Here is a 16,038-nt window from a genome sequence, read left to right as displayed (position 1 = left end):
GAGAAGAGGCCCTGAAAAACCAGGAGGTTAGCATTCCTAATAAATGCTGTAAAAAATTGTTCTTACCAAGTGGAAATGGATTCATTAGTTATACTTTTCGTTAAGACCTAAGGGGTGTATTGTTTGTAATTGGTGAATCCATTTCCTCTCCGCTGCTTGTCTCTGGCCAGTGGTCCAATTCCTATTACTCTCCAGGCCCATGCGCTGCACATTTTGTTGGCATGGAGTTTAAAATGTGCATACAGGACACTCGTACCACCCCCATTCTTTATCCTGTAAAAATGTTGTTGGATTCTTGTTTTTATTGTGTTCCTGGTCTCCCCCACATAGAATTTATGGCAGGCCTTGAATCTAATTGCATAGACTACATTTTGAGTTGTAGGTTTGAAGGCCTACCATGGATTAATTCCATCTCTAGTGGAGGGGTTAAAATGTGGGGGAATCGGATGAAACCAATGTCCGGGCCTCGAAGCACTCCCCCAGGCTGTGTGTCTCTAGTTAAACTGGACCAAGATGTCCTTAAGGTTTTTATTCCATTGAAAGGCAGAGATCAGTCGACAGTCCCCCAGCGCGTGGCAGCCCTCCCTTGCCCCCTAAAAGTTTATTTTGCATGTTCTCTAACTGCATAGTCTAACTGTTAATAGTAAGATTATTAGTTCAAAGAAGCCCAGACTGTGCCCCACTTTGGCCCTTTGATGGTCGCCTAGCGTTTTATTTTGAAACAGGAAGCAGGTGATTTTGGCCCGGTCGGTGCACATTGACACATCATCCAGCCAGCTTGTCCCCAGCAGCCCCGACCAGAGAGAGAGAGAGAGAGAGAGAGAGAGAGAGAGAGAGAGAGAGAGAGAGAGCTGCACCGAGCCTCAGACAGAGAGAGAGAGAGAGAGAGAGAGAGAGTGGAAGAGACGGGCACAGGAGAGCTGGTCTGCTGGCTCTTTTCACACCTCAAACGGCCTTTTTTCTCACTCTTTTGTGCTGGAAACTATCAGCGGGCTGTGAGTGAGAGTGAACCCGAGCTGAGGCGCCGCTGCTGTCCGCCCCGCATGGCTCCTGATCCGCTGGGAACTTCTCCGTAGAGCCGTGCGGGTCTGGTGCGTTTTGGAGGAGGAAGGGGGGCTGCTGGCTGGATTATCACACAGATACTGCACACAAAAGCCCAGTGGACAAAAACGCTGTGCCGGAGCCCGGGCCTGGCTGCGGGTCGCGTTGGTTTTACGCAGCGCTTCTTTACCTTTTATATTTTAAATGTTGGAGGAGGATCCTGGGGACAGCAGGAGTGAACCTGGCGGCGCAGCGGCGACCGCCTCCAACTAGAGGGAATATGTGGCTCTCGTGGCTGACTTCTGCACTTCTGCTAGGAACTTTGTGTGCAGGTAAGCAGACAGAGAGAGAGCTAGCCTGGCTGTTTGTTCTGTGGGTGAAAGGGCTGCAGGTTACAACACTGCAGCCTGCAAAACTCCGCGTCCACAAACATGAAAAAAACCCGATTTATGGAGCCACAGTGATGCATGCTCCAGCTGCTCCTGACCCTTTACTAACACCACACAACACGCGCTGATTGGGTTGGATATTTCCACAACCAAACCGGCCTTCTTTGAAATTATCCTGCAATTTCTTCATGCATGTGAACTGTGTTTGTAGTGGAGGTGTAGTCCCAACGGCAGCAGCACATGGCGATTCATACTGGACTGATCCTTGTAGAGATATTCTGCATTAATGTTGCACATAATAATAATAATAATAATGATAATAATAATAATAATAATAACAGAGAGGATATAGCAGCAGCTCTGTCTGAACCAATATAGGATATGGGTTGTCTGGCGCTGGTTCTGTATGTTAATATTACAGGAGGATTCTTGAACGTGTCCTCATTTTGCACCTAAATGCGCTTTCTGTGTGTGTGTGTGTGTGTGTGTGTGTGTGTGTGTGTGTGGTGTCTGTGGGTCAGTGTGTGAACATTATCAGAACATGTGAGGACACTTGTGGTTGTTTTTTGATCGTCGCTCTGCAGGAGTCACTTGAGTCCAGCCTGCATTTGCATTCACTGTCAGCTGTGTTGAGCTGCAGCGCGCGCGTACATTGCGCGCGTGTGGTTGCAGCCTGCTCCATTGTCTGCTCAGGCATGCAGGCGGATCAATAATCGATAAGCAGAGTGCTAACGGAGAGCTCAAGCCTTAGAATTCACCGATAACCGGACACATTTGTCTTTTTCATTTTCCCCTCCCATCCCTCTGCACGCGCTCCTCTGTACAGTCCACGCGCGTTTTACTACGGGTGGATGAATGAAGCAACAGCTCTGTGAGCTCGGTCATGTGGCCTCGTAGTAGTGGAGGAGAGGAGGCGAGTGCGCGTGCGTTCTGGAAAAATACTACCCAGACGCACACGCGATATGAACCGCTGTGGAAGGTGAGGGTGAGATGACGAGGCTGCAGGTGTGCATGGTCATCTGTGATGGTTCTATAATACAGCTGCTCGAGCTTTCTAACACACCACATGTTTGCTGTTCAATGACTGTCATTTCACAAGGTTTTTCATACATGCGTCATTAATGTCCTGTTTGTGTTTGATTTCCAGTTGTATTTCTATAATATTGTTGTTGCTTTGTTGTTGTGGTGGTCACGGCCCCATTCGCTTTTGCAGTGCCGCTGTTCTTCCTGGTTCACACATTAAGGATCCTACAAAAGAAGGAAAGATCATGATGTCAGTGACACCATTTGAATTTTGCATTCGGTTTCACTTCTGTTGAAGTGAATGGGGCAGGCAAATCACACTGCAACCCCGTCATATCTTGCTGTTTCACCTTTGACTGAAAAATCCTTCCACTAAATATGCTCGACTGTTAAAGCTGGCATATTTTTTCCAATGAAGAAGTGCATCATAACAATGTGATTTTAAAATAATTTAAGGACACACACGGATTAATTACTTATGACTATTTATTGAAAATTTCCAACAATGAAATCAAAAGCACACATTGTTTGAAATGAAAACGTCTTGTGAGGTCATAGGCCTGTTTTATCATTAAAGTAAAACGCAAGTTACCCAAAAAGTAGAATATAACAACTTGCATCTTTTGTAAATAAATTATTTTAAATATTGCCATGTGAACAGTAGAAATAATAACTTGCATCTCGTATAAACAAAATTTATTTCAAATATTTCCATGTGAAAAGTAGAAAAAATAACTAATAATCTCTTGTAAACAAAATTAAATATTTTAAATAATGTGATGTGCAACAATGTTAATGCGTGTGTATACCACAATGTGGTATGCAATGGCGTCAGATATTTATTTTCATCGTCTATATTGTGTGGCATTAGTAAATGCTTGTGACTGCGACATTTGCTTTGAAGGGCGCCTGCCAGTCTCCCTCTTTTTTGCGCCATGCACTCTTCATATTGGGTAATGTGATTGTGCTGCAAATGAGTGAACAAGTTGGTGGTGTTACCGTGCGTCACTGAAATAGTTTTTCTGCAGTATTTACTTGACTTCTTTCTGTTCAGTGTCGTCTGCACTGAAGCCAAAATGTGCCCAAACAACGGACTTGGCATTCTCTTTGGGTTCAAGCTGCGCAAGTTGATTTGTTGGCTCGGTGTTTGTGCTCGTCTTCTCTGTGTGGGCAGCGTCAGCCTTGCTTTAAGTGAAGGCAGATTACGGGGAGGGGCTGGAGTCACGTGACTTACACGGCGTAGTTTCTTTTTTCCCCAAGGGGACAGCCCGGGGAAAGTAATAACTGAAATTACCGACATGAGTAAGATTACGTTGGTTAGAGGGTCTAAATGTCGGTTTCGGTATATTTTCGGTTATTTGCTCAGCCCTATCATGATATTTAATAATATTTGGGAGGGCAATCTTTAGCCAGCTCTGTCTGCCTTACTCTGAGCCCCCATGTTATGAATTATGGGCACCACTTCTGATGCTGAACCAGAACCTTGTTTTCTAGTGGTAATGATAAGCTAATGGTGCGTTAATCCTCTTGCCACACCAACTGTAACACCTCAAATGGATAACGTGATCATACCTCTGTCATCCATGACAACCATCTCAAAGCATTGTTGTTTTCCTTTTTTAACCAAGCGCGTTAGCGATAGACCTACCTTGCCACGTTAACATAACAGAAGTCTGGGCTACCTTATGGTAAACAACTACTCCTAAAAGATGATTTATGATTTCTTATGACTCACAAACAGACAGTAACACATTCATTGAACATTTAACATAAATCTGTATTAATTTTAGCTCCATGAAAAGTGAATGAACGTGCTGTTTCCTAGATAATGCTTCGCTTATCTGCCCTAACAATGCAATTAACACATTTTTATAACTGCTGATTTATTAGAATTCTACTGAGTAAAACATGACACTGAATTTAGCAGCTGACTTCAATAATAAGTAAGTCAATATAAGACATTAAGTTTGTATCGAGCTTGTTCTCCCTCTTCTCTCCCTCTTTTTCCTTTCATAGTAACAGTGACAGTGAATTTTACAGAACAGTGGTGAACATGTGGAGGTCTATACAGTAGCCTATTTTTTTGCCTGGTATTTAGCTGCACTGTGTAGAAAAAAAGAAGTTCACAGTTTGAGGATTTTTTAAACCTGTTTTGTCGCGCTTTGAGCACTGATCAGCTGAGCCAGCCCAGAGCGTTGCTCTGCAGCAGCACATCCATTGTGTATGTAACGCCGCGTGCACAGCTGCTGCTGCGGCAGCATGTGTAGCCTATGTGTGTGTGTGAGAGAGAGAGAGCGAGACAGAAAAAGAAAAAAGGTTAACATTTACAACACAAAACATTAAAGGAAAGCGCTGCGAAATGGCGTAGAGCTCACTGAGATAAGGGAGCACCGGACTAGATCGTATTGCACATCATTTTGCATTTTTTTTAGCCAGTTAGTTGTGGTTTAATGGGTGTCGGTTACCGAAAGCAAAATTAGCCGAAACTGACATCTCTTATCTGAACCTTTATCCCTCACTGGTAGCCTACCTGTTACTTGGTTTATCAATGAACTAAGTTTGCATTTGTGCTTTGTTTAGCTAATATTAGCCAGCAGATGCCCTACATTAATTTGGAGATAAAACCATTTATGTATGTAATCCTTGTGAAGGTGTAAAGGCCTGAATATACTCGGGCGGAACGTACGCGAAACGGACTCCGCGGAGGTCCGCGCGGACTCAAAGCGGACGTCCGCAAGCCCTGTGCGTGCAAAGCTCAGATTTTACGACCGCGCGGACTCCGCCCCGCGCACTAGTGACTGCTCGGCATGTATTTTTCACATCGCAGGGATTTTTCATGGACATTTTTCCAGGAAACTACAACGCGGAAGTGCGCTCGACTATGGAAGCCCGAATGACTGCGGACGTTCCTCGTTCCTAGTCTGTTGCGCGTACGTTCCGCCTGAGTATGTTTGGGCCTTTAAAGAAACAGACAGGAAGCTGCAGTGTCTGTAATAGCAATTGTTAAAGCCTGTCCAGCTTAATCGTTATGACTTATGTATGTGCTAGCTAATAATGTAAGCTAATGTTAGATAGTAGCCTACGAATGTAAATCACTGAGGCAAATTGCCAGGCATTTAAGCATACTGTCAAGCCCTAGTTTGAATTGTGGTCTGGTCAGCGATAATAGGTTGGACCTATGTCGGACTTGCCCTGTTTGGTCATGTAGGCTATTATGGTGTGTTGTTAGCTATTTTGGACCAAACAGAGGCTTGAGACAGATCTGTGATCTGTTTGGAGACCAATAACAAGAAAAACAAACACACACATACAGATAAAAACATCAGTCAACATCATGTAATGTGTATTTTTTGATTTTGTGTAAGGATTTTTCAGTCTAAGGTTAAACAACAAAGATGGGTTATAGTGGGACTTGCAGTGCCTGCCCCATTAACTTCAATAGTAATTGTGGTTCCAGTGCAAAATTCAAATTCTGTCACTGACGTCATGACCTTTCCTTCTTTTGTAGGTTCCTTGGTTTGCTGTTTAATGACTCTTTAACATTTCAAGGTTTTTCTAACATGCATCTGTGGTTTCCAGTAGTAACTTTAGTGACCTGTTGCTCTTTGATTTCCAGTTGTATTTCTATAATGTTGTTGTTTAGTTGCTGTGATGATCAAGTTTGTTTGTTTATTAAGGTCCCCATTAGCTTTTGCAGGCAGGGCAGCAGCTATTCTTCCTGGTTTACACGGTGCTGACAATACATAAATACCCATTCACACTAATCATCCCTAACATAACACATTGTACCACGTGTCTGCTGTGAATAAAACAATAACAGTTGACACAATTTTAATAACACAAAGGAAACTGAGCAGGGACCTGTATCACGAAGCAGGATTAATGTCTTAGCGAGGTAACTTCAGGGTTAACCCTGGGTTTTTGGTCTCACGAAGCCGGTTCAGTTCTTATCAGGATAGATCACCATGGTAACTTACTCTGAACGGCTATCCTGCTCCGGAGCAGGGTAAGTTCAGGGTTGAATCTGATCCTATAAAAAGCACCACGCACTGGCCAATCAGCTGTTCAGAAAAAAATGACTCTGCTTACAGAAATGCAGCCCAGTCATGACGGGAAGTTTAATTCATTTGATTGATTTTGATTTGAAAGTTTGTTTTGAACATTAAAAAAGAAAAGAAAGCAACAACAACAGACAATGAAAAGATTTTTCAAAAAGGAGTGGAAAGAAGTCGAAATTTCATCCCACCCCTTCATAAGAAAGAAACTGATAATTTGGGGACACTTAATAGCACCATTAATTAGTGCCAACATTTTGTTTTGTTGGAGGAAATGATTAGCCTGAGTGTCAGACTGAAGCTCCCAGAACCTTCAGTCTGACATGGCTTCCACTGAAGGCGATTTACAAGGGGGAGGGAATTTGATTTTTCCCTAACCAATCAGTAGAGATCAACGACTCACCCAGAATCTGACGTCATTAGTATCAATGCGTCGGGGGTGCCGAAAACAAGCGAGCATTGCCCGTTTAAAATGTCTCCGTCGTCGTGCACGCCCAGCTGCATCGCCGTTAAATCCAGTTTAGCAGCTTCCTTAATTTGGTCCTCCATTAACGCGAGTAGTGGCGAAATACCTCGATAGCATCGTTAATGTCGTCTGTAGGATCTGTAGCGGTCGCCATTGTTGCTATCCTCACCAGTTACCCACCAGCGTACAGCTTGACATCAGCGTGGCGCTGATGTCAAGCTAATCGCTAGACCCCTGGCGTTCATTGGTCCGTCCAGCGTTTGGACGAGATAAATCGCAAATTCATTGCAGTATGCCAGACCAGAGATGCAAGCCTACTCAGTTGAGTGGGCGGGGTCTATTGTCTGGAACCAGGCTAGGAAATGATCCCAGTTAAAGATAATGGTCCTAATTGACAGCTTTGCTGCTGGAAATGTGGAAAGTAGTCTATGTTGCAACTCATAATGTAATAATGGCTCATAATGTAATAACGGCTCATAATATAATAACTTAAATGTAATAAAAGTTCATAATGTAATAATGGACTCATAATGTAATAAAATCATGAGCACATAATGTAATAACGGTTTTGTGCATAATGTAATATGTAATAACCTGTACATACCATTACTTATGTGCCTTCCTGGCTTCGCTCATAATGTAATAACAGTTCATCATGTAATAACAGTTCATAATGTAATAATGGTTCATATTGTGAGAAAACTGCTGCATTATCATCATTTTTACATATTAAAGGTGCAGATAAAGCAAACGGCATGGGTTTCAGCGCATAGTAAACTAAATTAGTGAAACCAAGAATTATTTAATCGTAATTGCATTCTCACATTTTATTATGTAAGATGTATAAAGTTGAGCCACTAGGTGGCACCCGTGTTAGGCATTTTGGGCCTTTGAGAATGCCATGCTCACTTTCACTGTCTGATTGTTGCAGGTAAGCAGTTGGCGGAAAGTTTAAATATTATGACGGATGAAGACTGCTGCATAAGTATTAGTAGGTTATACAGAGTGGCTGGACGCAATAGTGGCCTTGCCTCCAATATCAGGCAGCTCTTCAGCCAAAATGCCAGGTGGATTACAGCCTGGATCGTGACTAAACATATATCCTCTGGATGGGTCCATATTAAAGACATTCATTGGAAGAAGTGAAGTTTTCTTTTTTTAAAATCCCATTCACTCATTAAGCTTTGATCTGAGTGAACACTGGCACAGTCACTGACAAATGGAGCCCCCTGGACTTGATTTTTTTTGGCAGCTATAATTTATGGTTATGTATTATTTATGCATATTGTTTAGTTAAATTTATCTGGACTGATGTTTTTACTTGGGTGTCCTGACAGGCTGTGTTTACATTTTAAGAACTTTTGAGCTGGTTCATTGTTATTACATGGTTCTGAAAGAAAAAAGATTCCCGCACACTGTTGCCAAACTTGCAAAATATTTAATGGGACGAGGCAGCTGTGTTTTGGTCATTACAACCCTCGTCAGACGAAGGTTGTAATGACCGAACCGTAGCTGCCTTGTTATTACATTATGAGCTGTTATTGCATTATGAGGGGCGCCAGTAAGGCTCATAATTACATTATTACATTATGCACAAAGCTGTTATTACGTTGTACGCTCATGATTTTATTACATTATGAGCCGATTATTACATTATGAACTTTTATTACATTTCTGTTATTACATTATGAAGCATTATTACATTATGAGTCATTATTACATTATGAGTTGCTACAGCCTATCATGTCTACACTTCATGCTGTTTGAGGGATTTTCCTTTTTGTTTTTTAAAGAGGGAGACTAGGTATATTTTTGAGCAACTGTTAATTTCTAACACAGCTCAGTATCAGGATGATTTTATTCAGACTATCAATTTGGTGTTGATATGATTTAATTGTGACGTCAGCTTTAAGCTTTATTGTAGCATATATAACGTTATGAAAAAGAAGACCAATTTATCAGACGCAATGATGTTAGACGATCATTGTAATACACGCAATTCATCTGCGCAGCATTGATTTCATGGGATTCAAGGGTGTGATCAGTGTCAGATGTACAGGTACAGGTATTGTAGCTACTTGAACCAGTGATGAGTAATCTCCACATAATTTTATTTGCTACCTTGTTTTGTCTTGATTTTTCCCTCTCTCCTCCTCTATTTCTTCTTTACTTACCCGTTTTTTTTTTCTTCTCTATTATGTGATTTCATTGATGTTTTGACAGGGGAATTTCTTTGATAAGCTTTTAGTGGCTTCTAACCTCTCCGGCACTTTTCTTTTTTTTTAATCTTGTAAATTTTATACTGTCTGTTTTTAACATTATGTGCAAATAAACTAATCTAAACTAAAACTAAACATTATTCATCCCGTTTATTTATATATATATATATATATATATATATATATATAATGTATGTACGTATATATATGTATGTATTATATATATATATATATATATATATATATATATATATATGTACGTATATATATATATATGTACGTATATATATATGTACGTATATATATATATATATATATATATATATCTCCTTCCTGTTTATTTAACTATATATTTGTAAATACTATTGTTTAAATTTCTTATATTTTCACATATCTTTCCTCTCTTGCAGGGAGCACTTGTAACATAAATAATTTCCCCTCAGAGATCAATAAAGTATTTCTGATTCTGATTCTGATTCTGCGTTGCCACGCATGTTTCCTCCTCCTGCAGCTGCCACGGTGTTGGCCTTTTCTGTAATGTTGCTTTTCTTCTCCTCATATTTTAGTACAATTAATCTCTGATCTTCACATGAGAAATACTTTTTTTCCCCTCACATACGGTCAGTGACACTCGGTGACGCTGCGCTTCTCTCATGATTGTGATTGGTCCGCTGCATGCGCGTTCACGGCTCTTGATAAAGCAACCCTGGGTTGAGTTACCAAGTGGATATCCAGCGTCATGATACCGATTATCCTGATTGCCATTGTTAGGGTTAGTCAACCCAGGATAGGTCTGGGTAACCCAGGAAAGGTTGATCTCGCTTCGTGATACAGGCCCCAGTTCCAACTGAATTGACCAGGATCTAGGGAAAAAACACAACAACAAAACACTTGATTACTGGGATGTTGTGTACATGTTTTTTTGATACTATATAGAGCCCCCAAAACACTGTCAACTCTTAATTTATAGATTACTTGCAAAGATTTGTGGTTCAGTATGCCTGGAGGGGATCATATATTTGGTCATGTGAGTGTATCTTATCTTTTCTCACAAACTACTGGACCGGTCAGCCTAACATTCTGTTTGCATTTGAATGATTGTATGCTCAAGGACATCTTGTGGTTGAGGTGATTCACAGTTGTTGAATAATCTGTTTTACTGACTGTGTTTTACTGTCACTGACTGCTGATGCCTCACTCCTCTTGACTGGTAGGAGCTGTAAATTTCCTGGAAATTGTCTCGGCTAAAAACAACAAACCTTACCGTCTGTTGCAGGTCACATTTTGGCCTTTGCCGTGGATAAGTCAACAGTTTTTGTAGTCTTTGCTGCCATCTTCCCAACAGGCATAGCTGTGCCAAAATTTAGTTCTGTTTGCCTCATGGCCAAGTGTATTTCTGTAATACTGTCTTTGCTAAGTTGCTGTGGTGGTCAGGTTTGTTTGTTTATTATTTTTTTCCCATAACATTCTCATAATATTTCTGTAATAATTTCTTAATATTTTCATAGTGTTCTTATAATTTTTCAGTAATATTTTCACAATATTCTGTAGAATTATACACTTTCTGTGATGCTTTCTCAACATTTCTATAATATTCTTATAACATTTCTATAATATTTCTATAATGTCAGTCTCCAGGGCTTTAGGTTTAGATCTTAGTTTGCATTCAGGTTTACTGTGCTATTGTCTTAAAAATGTTATCATAATGGTACTCTAGGCATTAACCATGTTGTCAATAGTGAGATAATTTTGACATTTTTCTTTAAGGTGTTTATTTCTAACAATATTTTTATAATATTCCAGTATGTGTATGGGGTTTCCAATGACATTTTTGCATTTCACAGTTATATATTTTTACATTGAAAGATTCAGCGTTTGTTTGTGGTAACAGTGCGTTTGTAGTGATGTTTTTATACCACCTAATGTTCCGGTGGTATTTAATAGTACTATGTTGTGTTTTAATGATAGTAATTACTAAGACCTGAGTAACTGTAGCTACAAGGATTGTATTTCTGTAATATTTCTATAATAGTACCTTTTTGTGTAAACTGTTTTTCAGAGGTATATACTTCAATAATATTGTAATACTACCATACGAATTTAGTATGTGAAATGATTTTGACTTTACTGACCCTATGGTACTTTGTTTGGAACAATATTTCTACCATATTTCAGTATATTGTGTCTGCGGGCTCCAACAGTGATGTTTTAGTATTTAACTCATATTTAGTTAGTTTGCCTGTGGTGACTAATATGACAATGAAATATGTTGCAGGATTACTATACACACTTACTACACACATAAACACATACATGTCTTTGCTGTGTGTGTGTGTGTGTGTGTGTGTGTGTGTGTGTGTGTGTGTGTGTGTGTGTGTGTGTGTGTGTGCGTGCGCGTGTGTACATTTGAAAGTTTGAGCCCTGTGAGATCCAGCAGCAGGTTTCTGCATTCGGAACAAAGGGAATGTTTATCGGCTGCTGTGGAGAAAAAGTTTTTTTTAACAGAACTGATTTCTAATCAGTATTCCTGATAACCAACTGCAGGGGTTGAACAGCCTCAGTACATTATTTCAGTGATGACTTTATTTAGGTTATATGAAAAACAATCTCTTATCTTTGACACACAAACAGATCAGCTGTGCACATGTTCGAGGTTATCAGCTGAACAATATTAGTAAACTGATCATCAGTCTTAATAAATCAGATCACAGTGAGCACATTTCTGTATCAGTGCCAGTATTGTACAGCTATACTATCAGATGATGAAACGTGATCTTTGGCTCGGATGGTGACTGGATAATTATTAGTGATATGCATTTTTGGGGTCTCTCCTTCAGTTTGTAAGTCATGATGTCACTGTATGTTGTGGCGGCAGTAGCTCAGTCCATAGGGCCCTGGGTTTGGAACTGGAGGGAGCGTGGATTGGTGGCTGGAGAGGTGCCAGTTCACCTCCTGGGCACTGCAGAGGTGCCCTTGAGCAAGGCACGGAACCCCCCCAACCGCTCGGGGCGCCTGTCCAAGGCAGCCCCCTCACTCTGACATCTCTCCACTTTGTGCATGTATAGGTCCTGTTTGTGTATTTCGGATCTGTGTGTTAATGACAACGGAGTGAAAAAAATTGAATTTCTGAACTGAAAACCTTTGAGACACACGGCATTATTTTGTCTTTCCTGCTGAATCCTGGAACCATTTGACAAGTTGAACTTTATAGTGGATCATATCTGATCAATAAGTTTTATAATCAGCAGTGATGCATTGATTGTATGTATATCTATCTATCTATCTATATATATATAAATATATATATATATATATATATATATATATATATACAGTACAGGCCAAAAGTTTGGACACACCTTCTCATTCAATGCGTTTTCTTTATTTTCATGACTATTTACATTGTAGATTCTCACTGAAGGCATCAAAACTATGAATGAACAATGAATGAACACATGTGGAGTTATGTACTTAACAAAAAAAAGGTGAAATAACTGAAAACATGTTTTATATTCTAGTTTCTTCAAAATAGCCACCCTTTGCTCTGATTAGTGCTTTGCACACTCTTGGCATTCTCTCGATGAGCTTCAAGAGGTAGTCACCTGAAATGGTTTTCCAACAGTCTTGAAGGAGTTCCCAGAGGTGTTTAGCACTTGTTGGCCCCTTTGCCTTCACTCTGCGGTCCAGCTCACCCCAAACCATCTCGATTGGGTTCAGGTCCGGTGACTGTGGAGGCCAGGTCATCTGCCGCAGCACTCCATCACTCTCCTTCTTGGTCAAATGGCCTTACACAGCCTGGAGGTGTGTTTGGGGTCATTGTCCTGTTGAAAAATAAATGATCGTCCAACTAAACGCAAAGCGGATGGGATGGCATGTCGCTGCAGGATGCTGCGGTAGCCATGCTGGTTCAGTGTGCCTTCAATTTTGAATAAATCCCCAACAGTGTCACCAGCAAAACACCCCCACACCATCACACCTCCTCCTCCATGCTTCACAGTGGGAACCAGGCATGTGGAATCCATCCGTTCACCTTTTCTGCGTCTCACAAAGACACAGCGGTTGGAACCAAAGATCTCAAATTTGGACTCATCAGACCAAAGCACAGATTTCCACTGGTCTAATGTCCATTCCTTGTGTTTCTTGGCCCAAACAAATCTCTTCTGCTTGTTGCCTCTCCTTAGCAGTGGTTTCCTAGCAGCTATTTGACCATGAAGGCCTGATTCGCACAGTCTCCTCTTAACAGTTGTTCTAGAGATGGGTCTGCTGCTAGAACTCTGTGTGGCATTCATCTGGTCTCTGATCTGAGCTGCTGTTAACTTGCGATTTCTGAGGCTGGTGACTCGGATGAACTTATCCTCAGAAGCAGAGGTGACTCTTGGTCTTCCTTTCCTGGGTCGGTCCTCATGTGTGCCAGTTGTGTTGTAGCGCTTGATGGTTTTGCGACTCCACTTGGGGACACATTTAAAGTTTTTGCAATTTTCCGGACTGACTGACCTTCATTTCTTAAAGTAATGATGGCCACTCGTTTTCTTTAGTTAGCTGATTGGTTCTTGCCATAATATGAATTTTAACAGTTGTCCAATAGGGCTGTCGGCTGTGTATTAACCTGACTTCTGCACAACACAACTGATGGTCCCAACCCCATTGATAAAGCAAGAAATTCCACTAATTAACCCTGATAAGGCACACCTGTGAAGTGGAAACCATTTCAGGTGACTACCTCTTGAAGCTCATCGAGAGAATGCCAAGAGTGTGCAAAGCAGTAATCAGAGCAAAGGGTGGCTATTTTGAAGAAACTAGAATATAAAACATGTTTTCAGTTATTTCACCTTTTTTTGATACATAACTCCACATGTGTTCATTCATAGTTTTGATGCCTTCAGTGAGAATCTACAATGTAAATAGTCATGAAAATAAAGAAAACGCATTGAATGAGAAGGTGTGTCCAAACTTTTGGCCTGTACTGTATATATATATATATATATATATATATATATATATATATATATATATATACAGTACAGGCCAAAAGTTTGGACACACCTTCTCATTCAATTGAATGAGAAGGTGTGTCTATATATATATATATATATATATATATATATATATATATATATATATATATGTATATATACAGTACAGGCCAAAAGTTTGGACACACCTTCTCATTCAATTCAATATGTATGTATATATATATATATATATATATATATACATATATATAGATATAGATAGATAGATAGATAGATAGATATTGATTGATTGATTGATTGAGCCAAAAACCATCAAGCGCTACAACAAAACTGGCACACATGAGGACCGACCCAGGAAAGGAAGACCAAGAGTCACCTCTGCTTCTGAGGATAAGTTCATCCGAGTCACCAGCCTCAGAAATCGCAAGTTAACAGCAGCTCAGATCAGAGACCAGATGAATGCCACACAGAGTTCTAGCAGCAGACCCATCTCTAGAACAACTGTTAAAAGGAGACTGCGTGAATCAAGCCTTCATGGTCAAATAGCTGCTAGGAAACCACTGCTAAGGAGAGGCAACAAGCAGAAGAGATTTGTTTGGGCCAAGAAACACAAGGAATGGACATTAGACCAGTGGAAATCTGTGCTTTGGTCTGATGAGTCCAAATTTGAGATCTCTGGTTCCAACCGCCGTGTCTTTGTGAGACGCAGAAAAGGTGAACGGATGGATTCCACATGCCTGGTTCCCACTGTGAAGCATGGAGGAGGAGGTGTGATGGTGTGGGGGTGTTTTGCTGGTGACACTGTTGGGGATTTATTCAAAATTGAAGGCACACTGAACCAGCATGGCTACCACAGCATCCTGCAGCGACATGCCATCCCATCCGGTTTGCGTTTAGTTGGACGATCATTTATTTTTCAACAGGACAATGACCCCAAACACACCTCCAGGCTGTGTAAGGGCTATTTGACCAAGAAGGAGAGTGATGGAGTGCTGCGGCAGATGACCTGGCCTCCACAGTCACCGGACCTGAACCCAATCGAGATGGTTTGGGGTGAGCTGGACCGCAGAGTGAAGGCAAAGGGGCCAACAAGTGCTAAACACCTCTGGGAACTCCTTCAAGACTGTTGGAAAACCATTTCAGGTGACTACCTCTTGAAGCTCATCGAGAGAATGCCAAGAGTGTGCAAAGCACTAATCAGAGCAAAGGGTGGCTATTTTGAAGAAACTAGAATATAAAACATGTTTTCAGTTATTTCACCTTTTTTTGTTAAGTACGTAACTCCACATGTGTTCATTCATAGTTTTGATGCCTTCAGTGAGAATCTACAATGTAAATAGTCATGAAAATAAAGAAAACGCATTGAATGAGAAGGTGTGTCCAAACTTTTGGCCTGTACTGTATTTCTTAACATCTTAAGTTCCATCTGACCGATTTTTCTTGTCTGAGAGCCGATCATCCATATCTGCACATAATCCACCCATCATCATGATGATCATCAATATTCTTGGAATATCTTCTTCATAGAAAACACTCGCTCACACACACACACACACACACACACACACAAGCACATTCTTAATTTTTTTCCTTTATTATTATTATTATTATTATCATTATTATTATATCATTATTAGATAATCATTAGGGAATGTGGAGAGAGAGGATGAGGGATAACAAATATGATTCAGCCTATTATTATTATTATCATTATTATTATTATATACACAAGCTCTGCCTCAGATTCCCGATGGGCAGGGCTGGATAGACCGCAGGCCTGTGGTCCCCCCTTCCCCTTGTGGCCTCTCCTCTCCCCCAACCCTCTGCCGTGGGTAGTTGGTGTGTGGCACACCTTCCTTTTTAACGCACGAC

General features: G+C 40.7%; 1 protein-coding gene across 1 annotated transcript in view; it reads left to right on the top strand.

The window, feature by feature from the left end:
* The first annotated feature begins 898 nt into the window (after positions 1–898).
* LOC125882113 (activin receptor type-2B-like) overlaps positions 899–16,038 on the top strand; it is a 123,070-nt gene continuing 107,930 nt past the window's right edge. The window contains exon 1 of the mRNA XM_049565803.1: positions 899–1,373. Coding sequence (XP_049421760.1) covers positions 1,322–1,373 — 52 coding nt within the window. The 5' untranslated portion in view covers positions 899–1,321. The remainder of the gene's footprint in view (positions 1,374–16,038) is intronic.

This window comes from Epinephelus fuscoguttatus, linkage group LG21, assembly GCF_011397635.1.
Source record: "Epinephelus fuscoguttatus linkage group LG21, E.fuscoguttatus.final_Chr_v1".
Taxonomy (NCBI): Eukaryota; Metazoa; Chordata; class Actinopteri; order Perciformes; family Serranidae; genus Epinephelus; species Epinephelus fuscoguttatus.
This window is presented reverse-complemented; position numbering and strand designations above follow the sequence as displayed.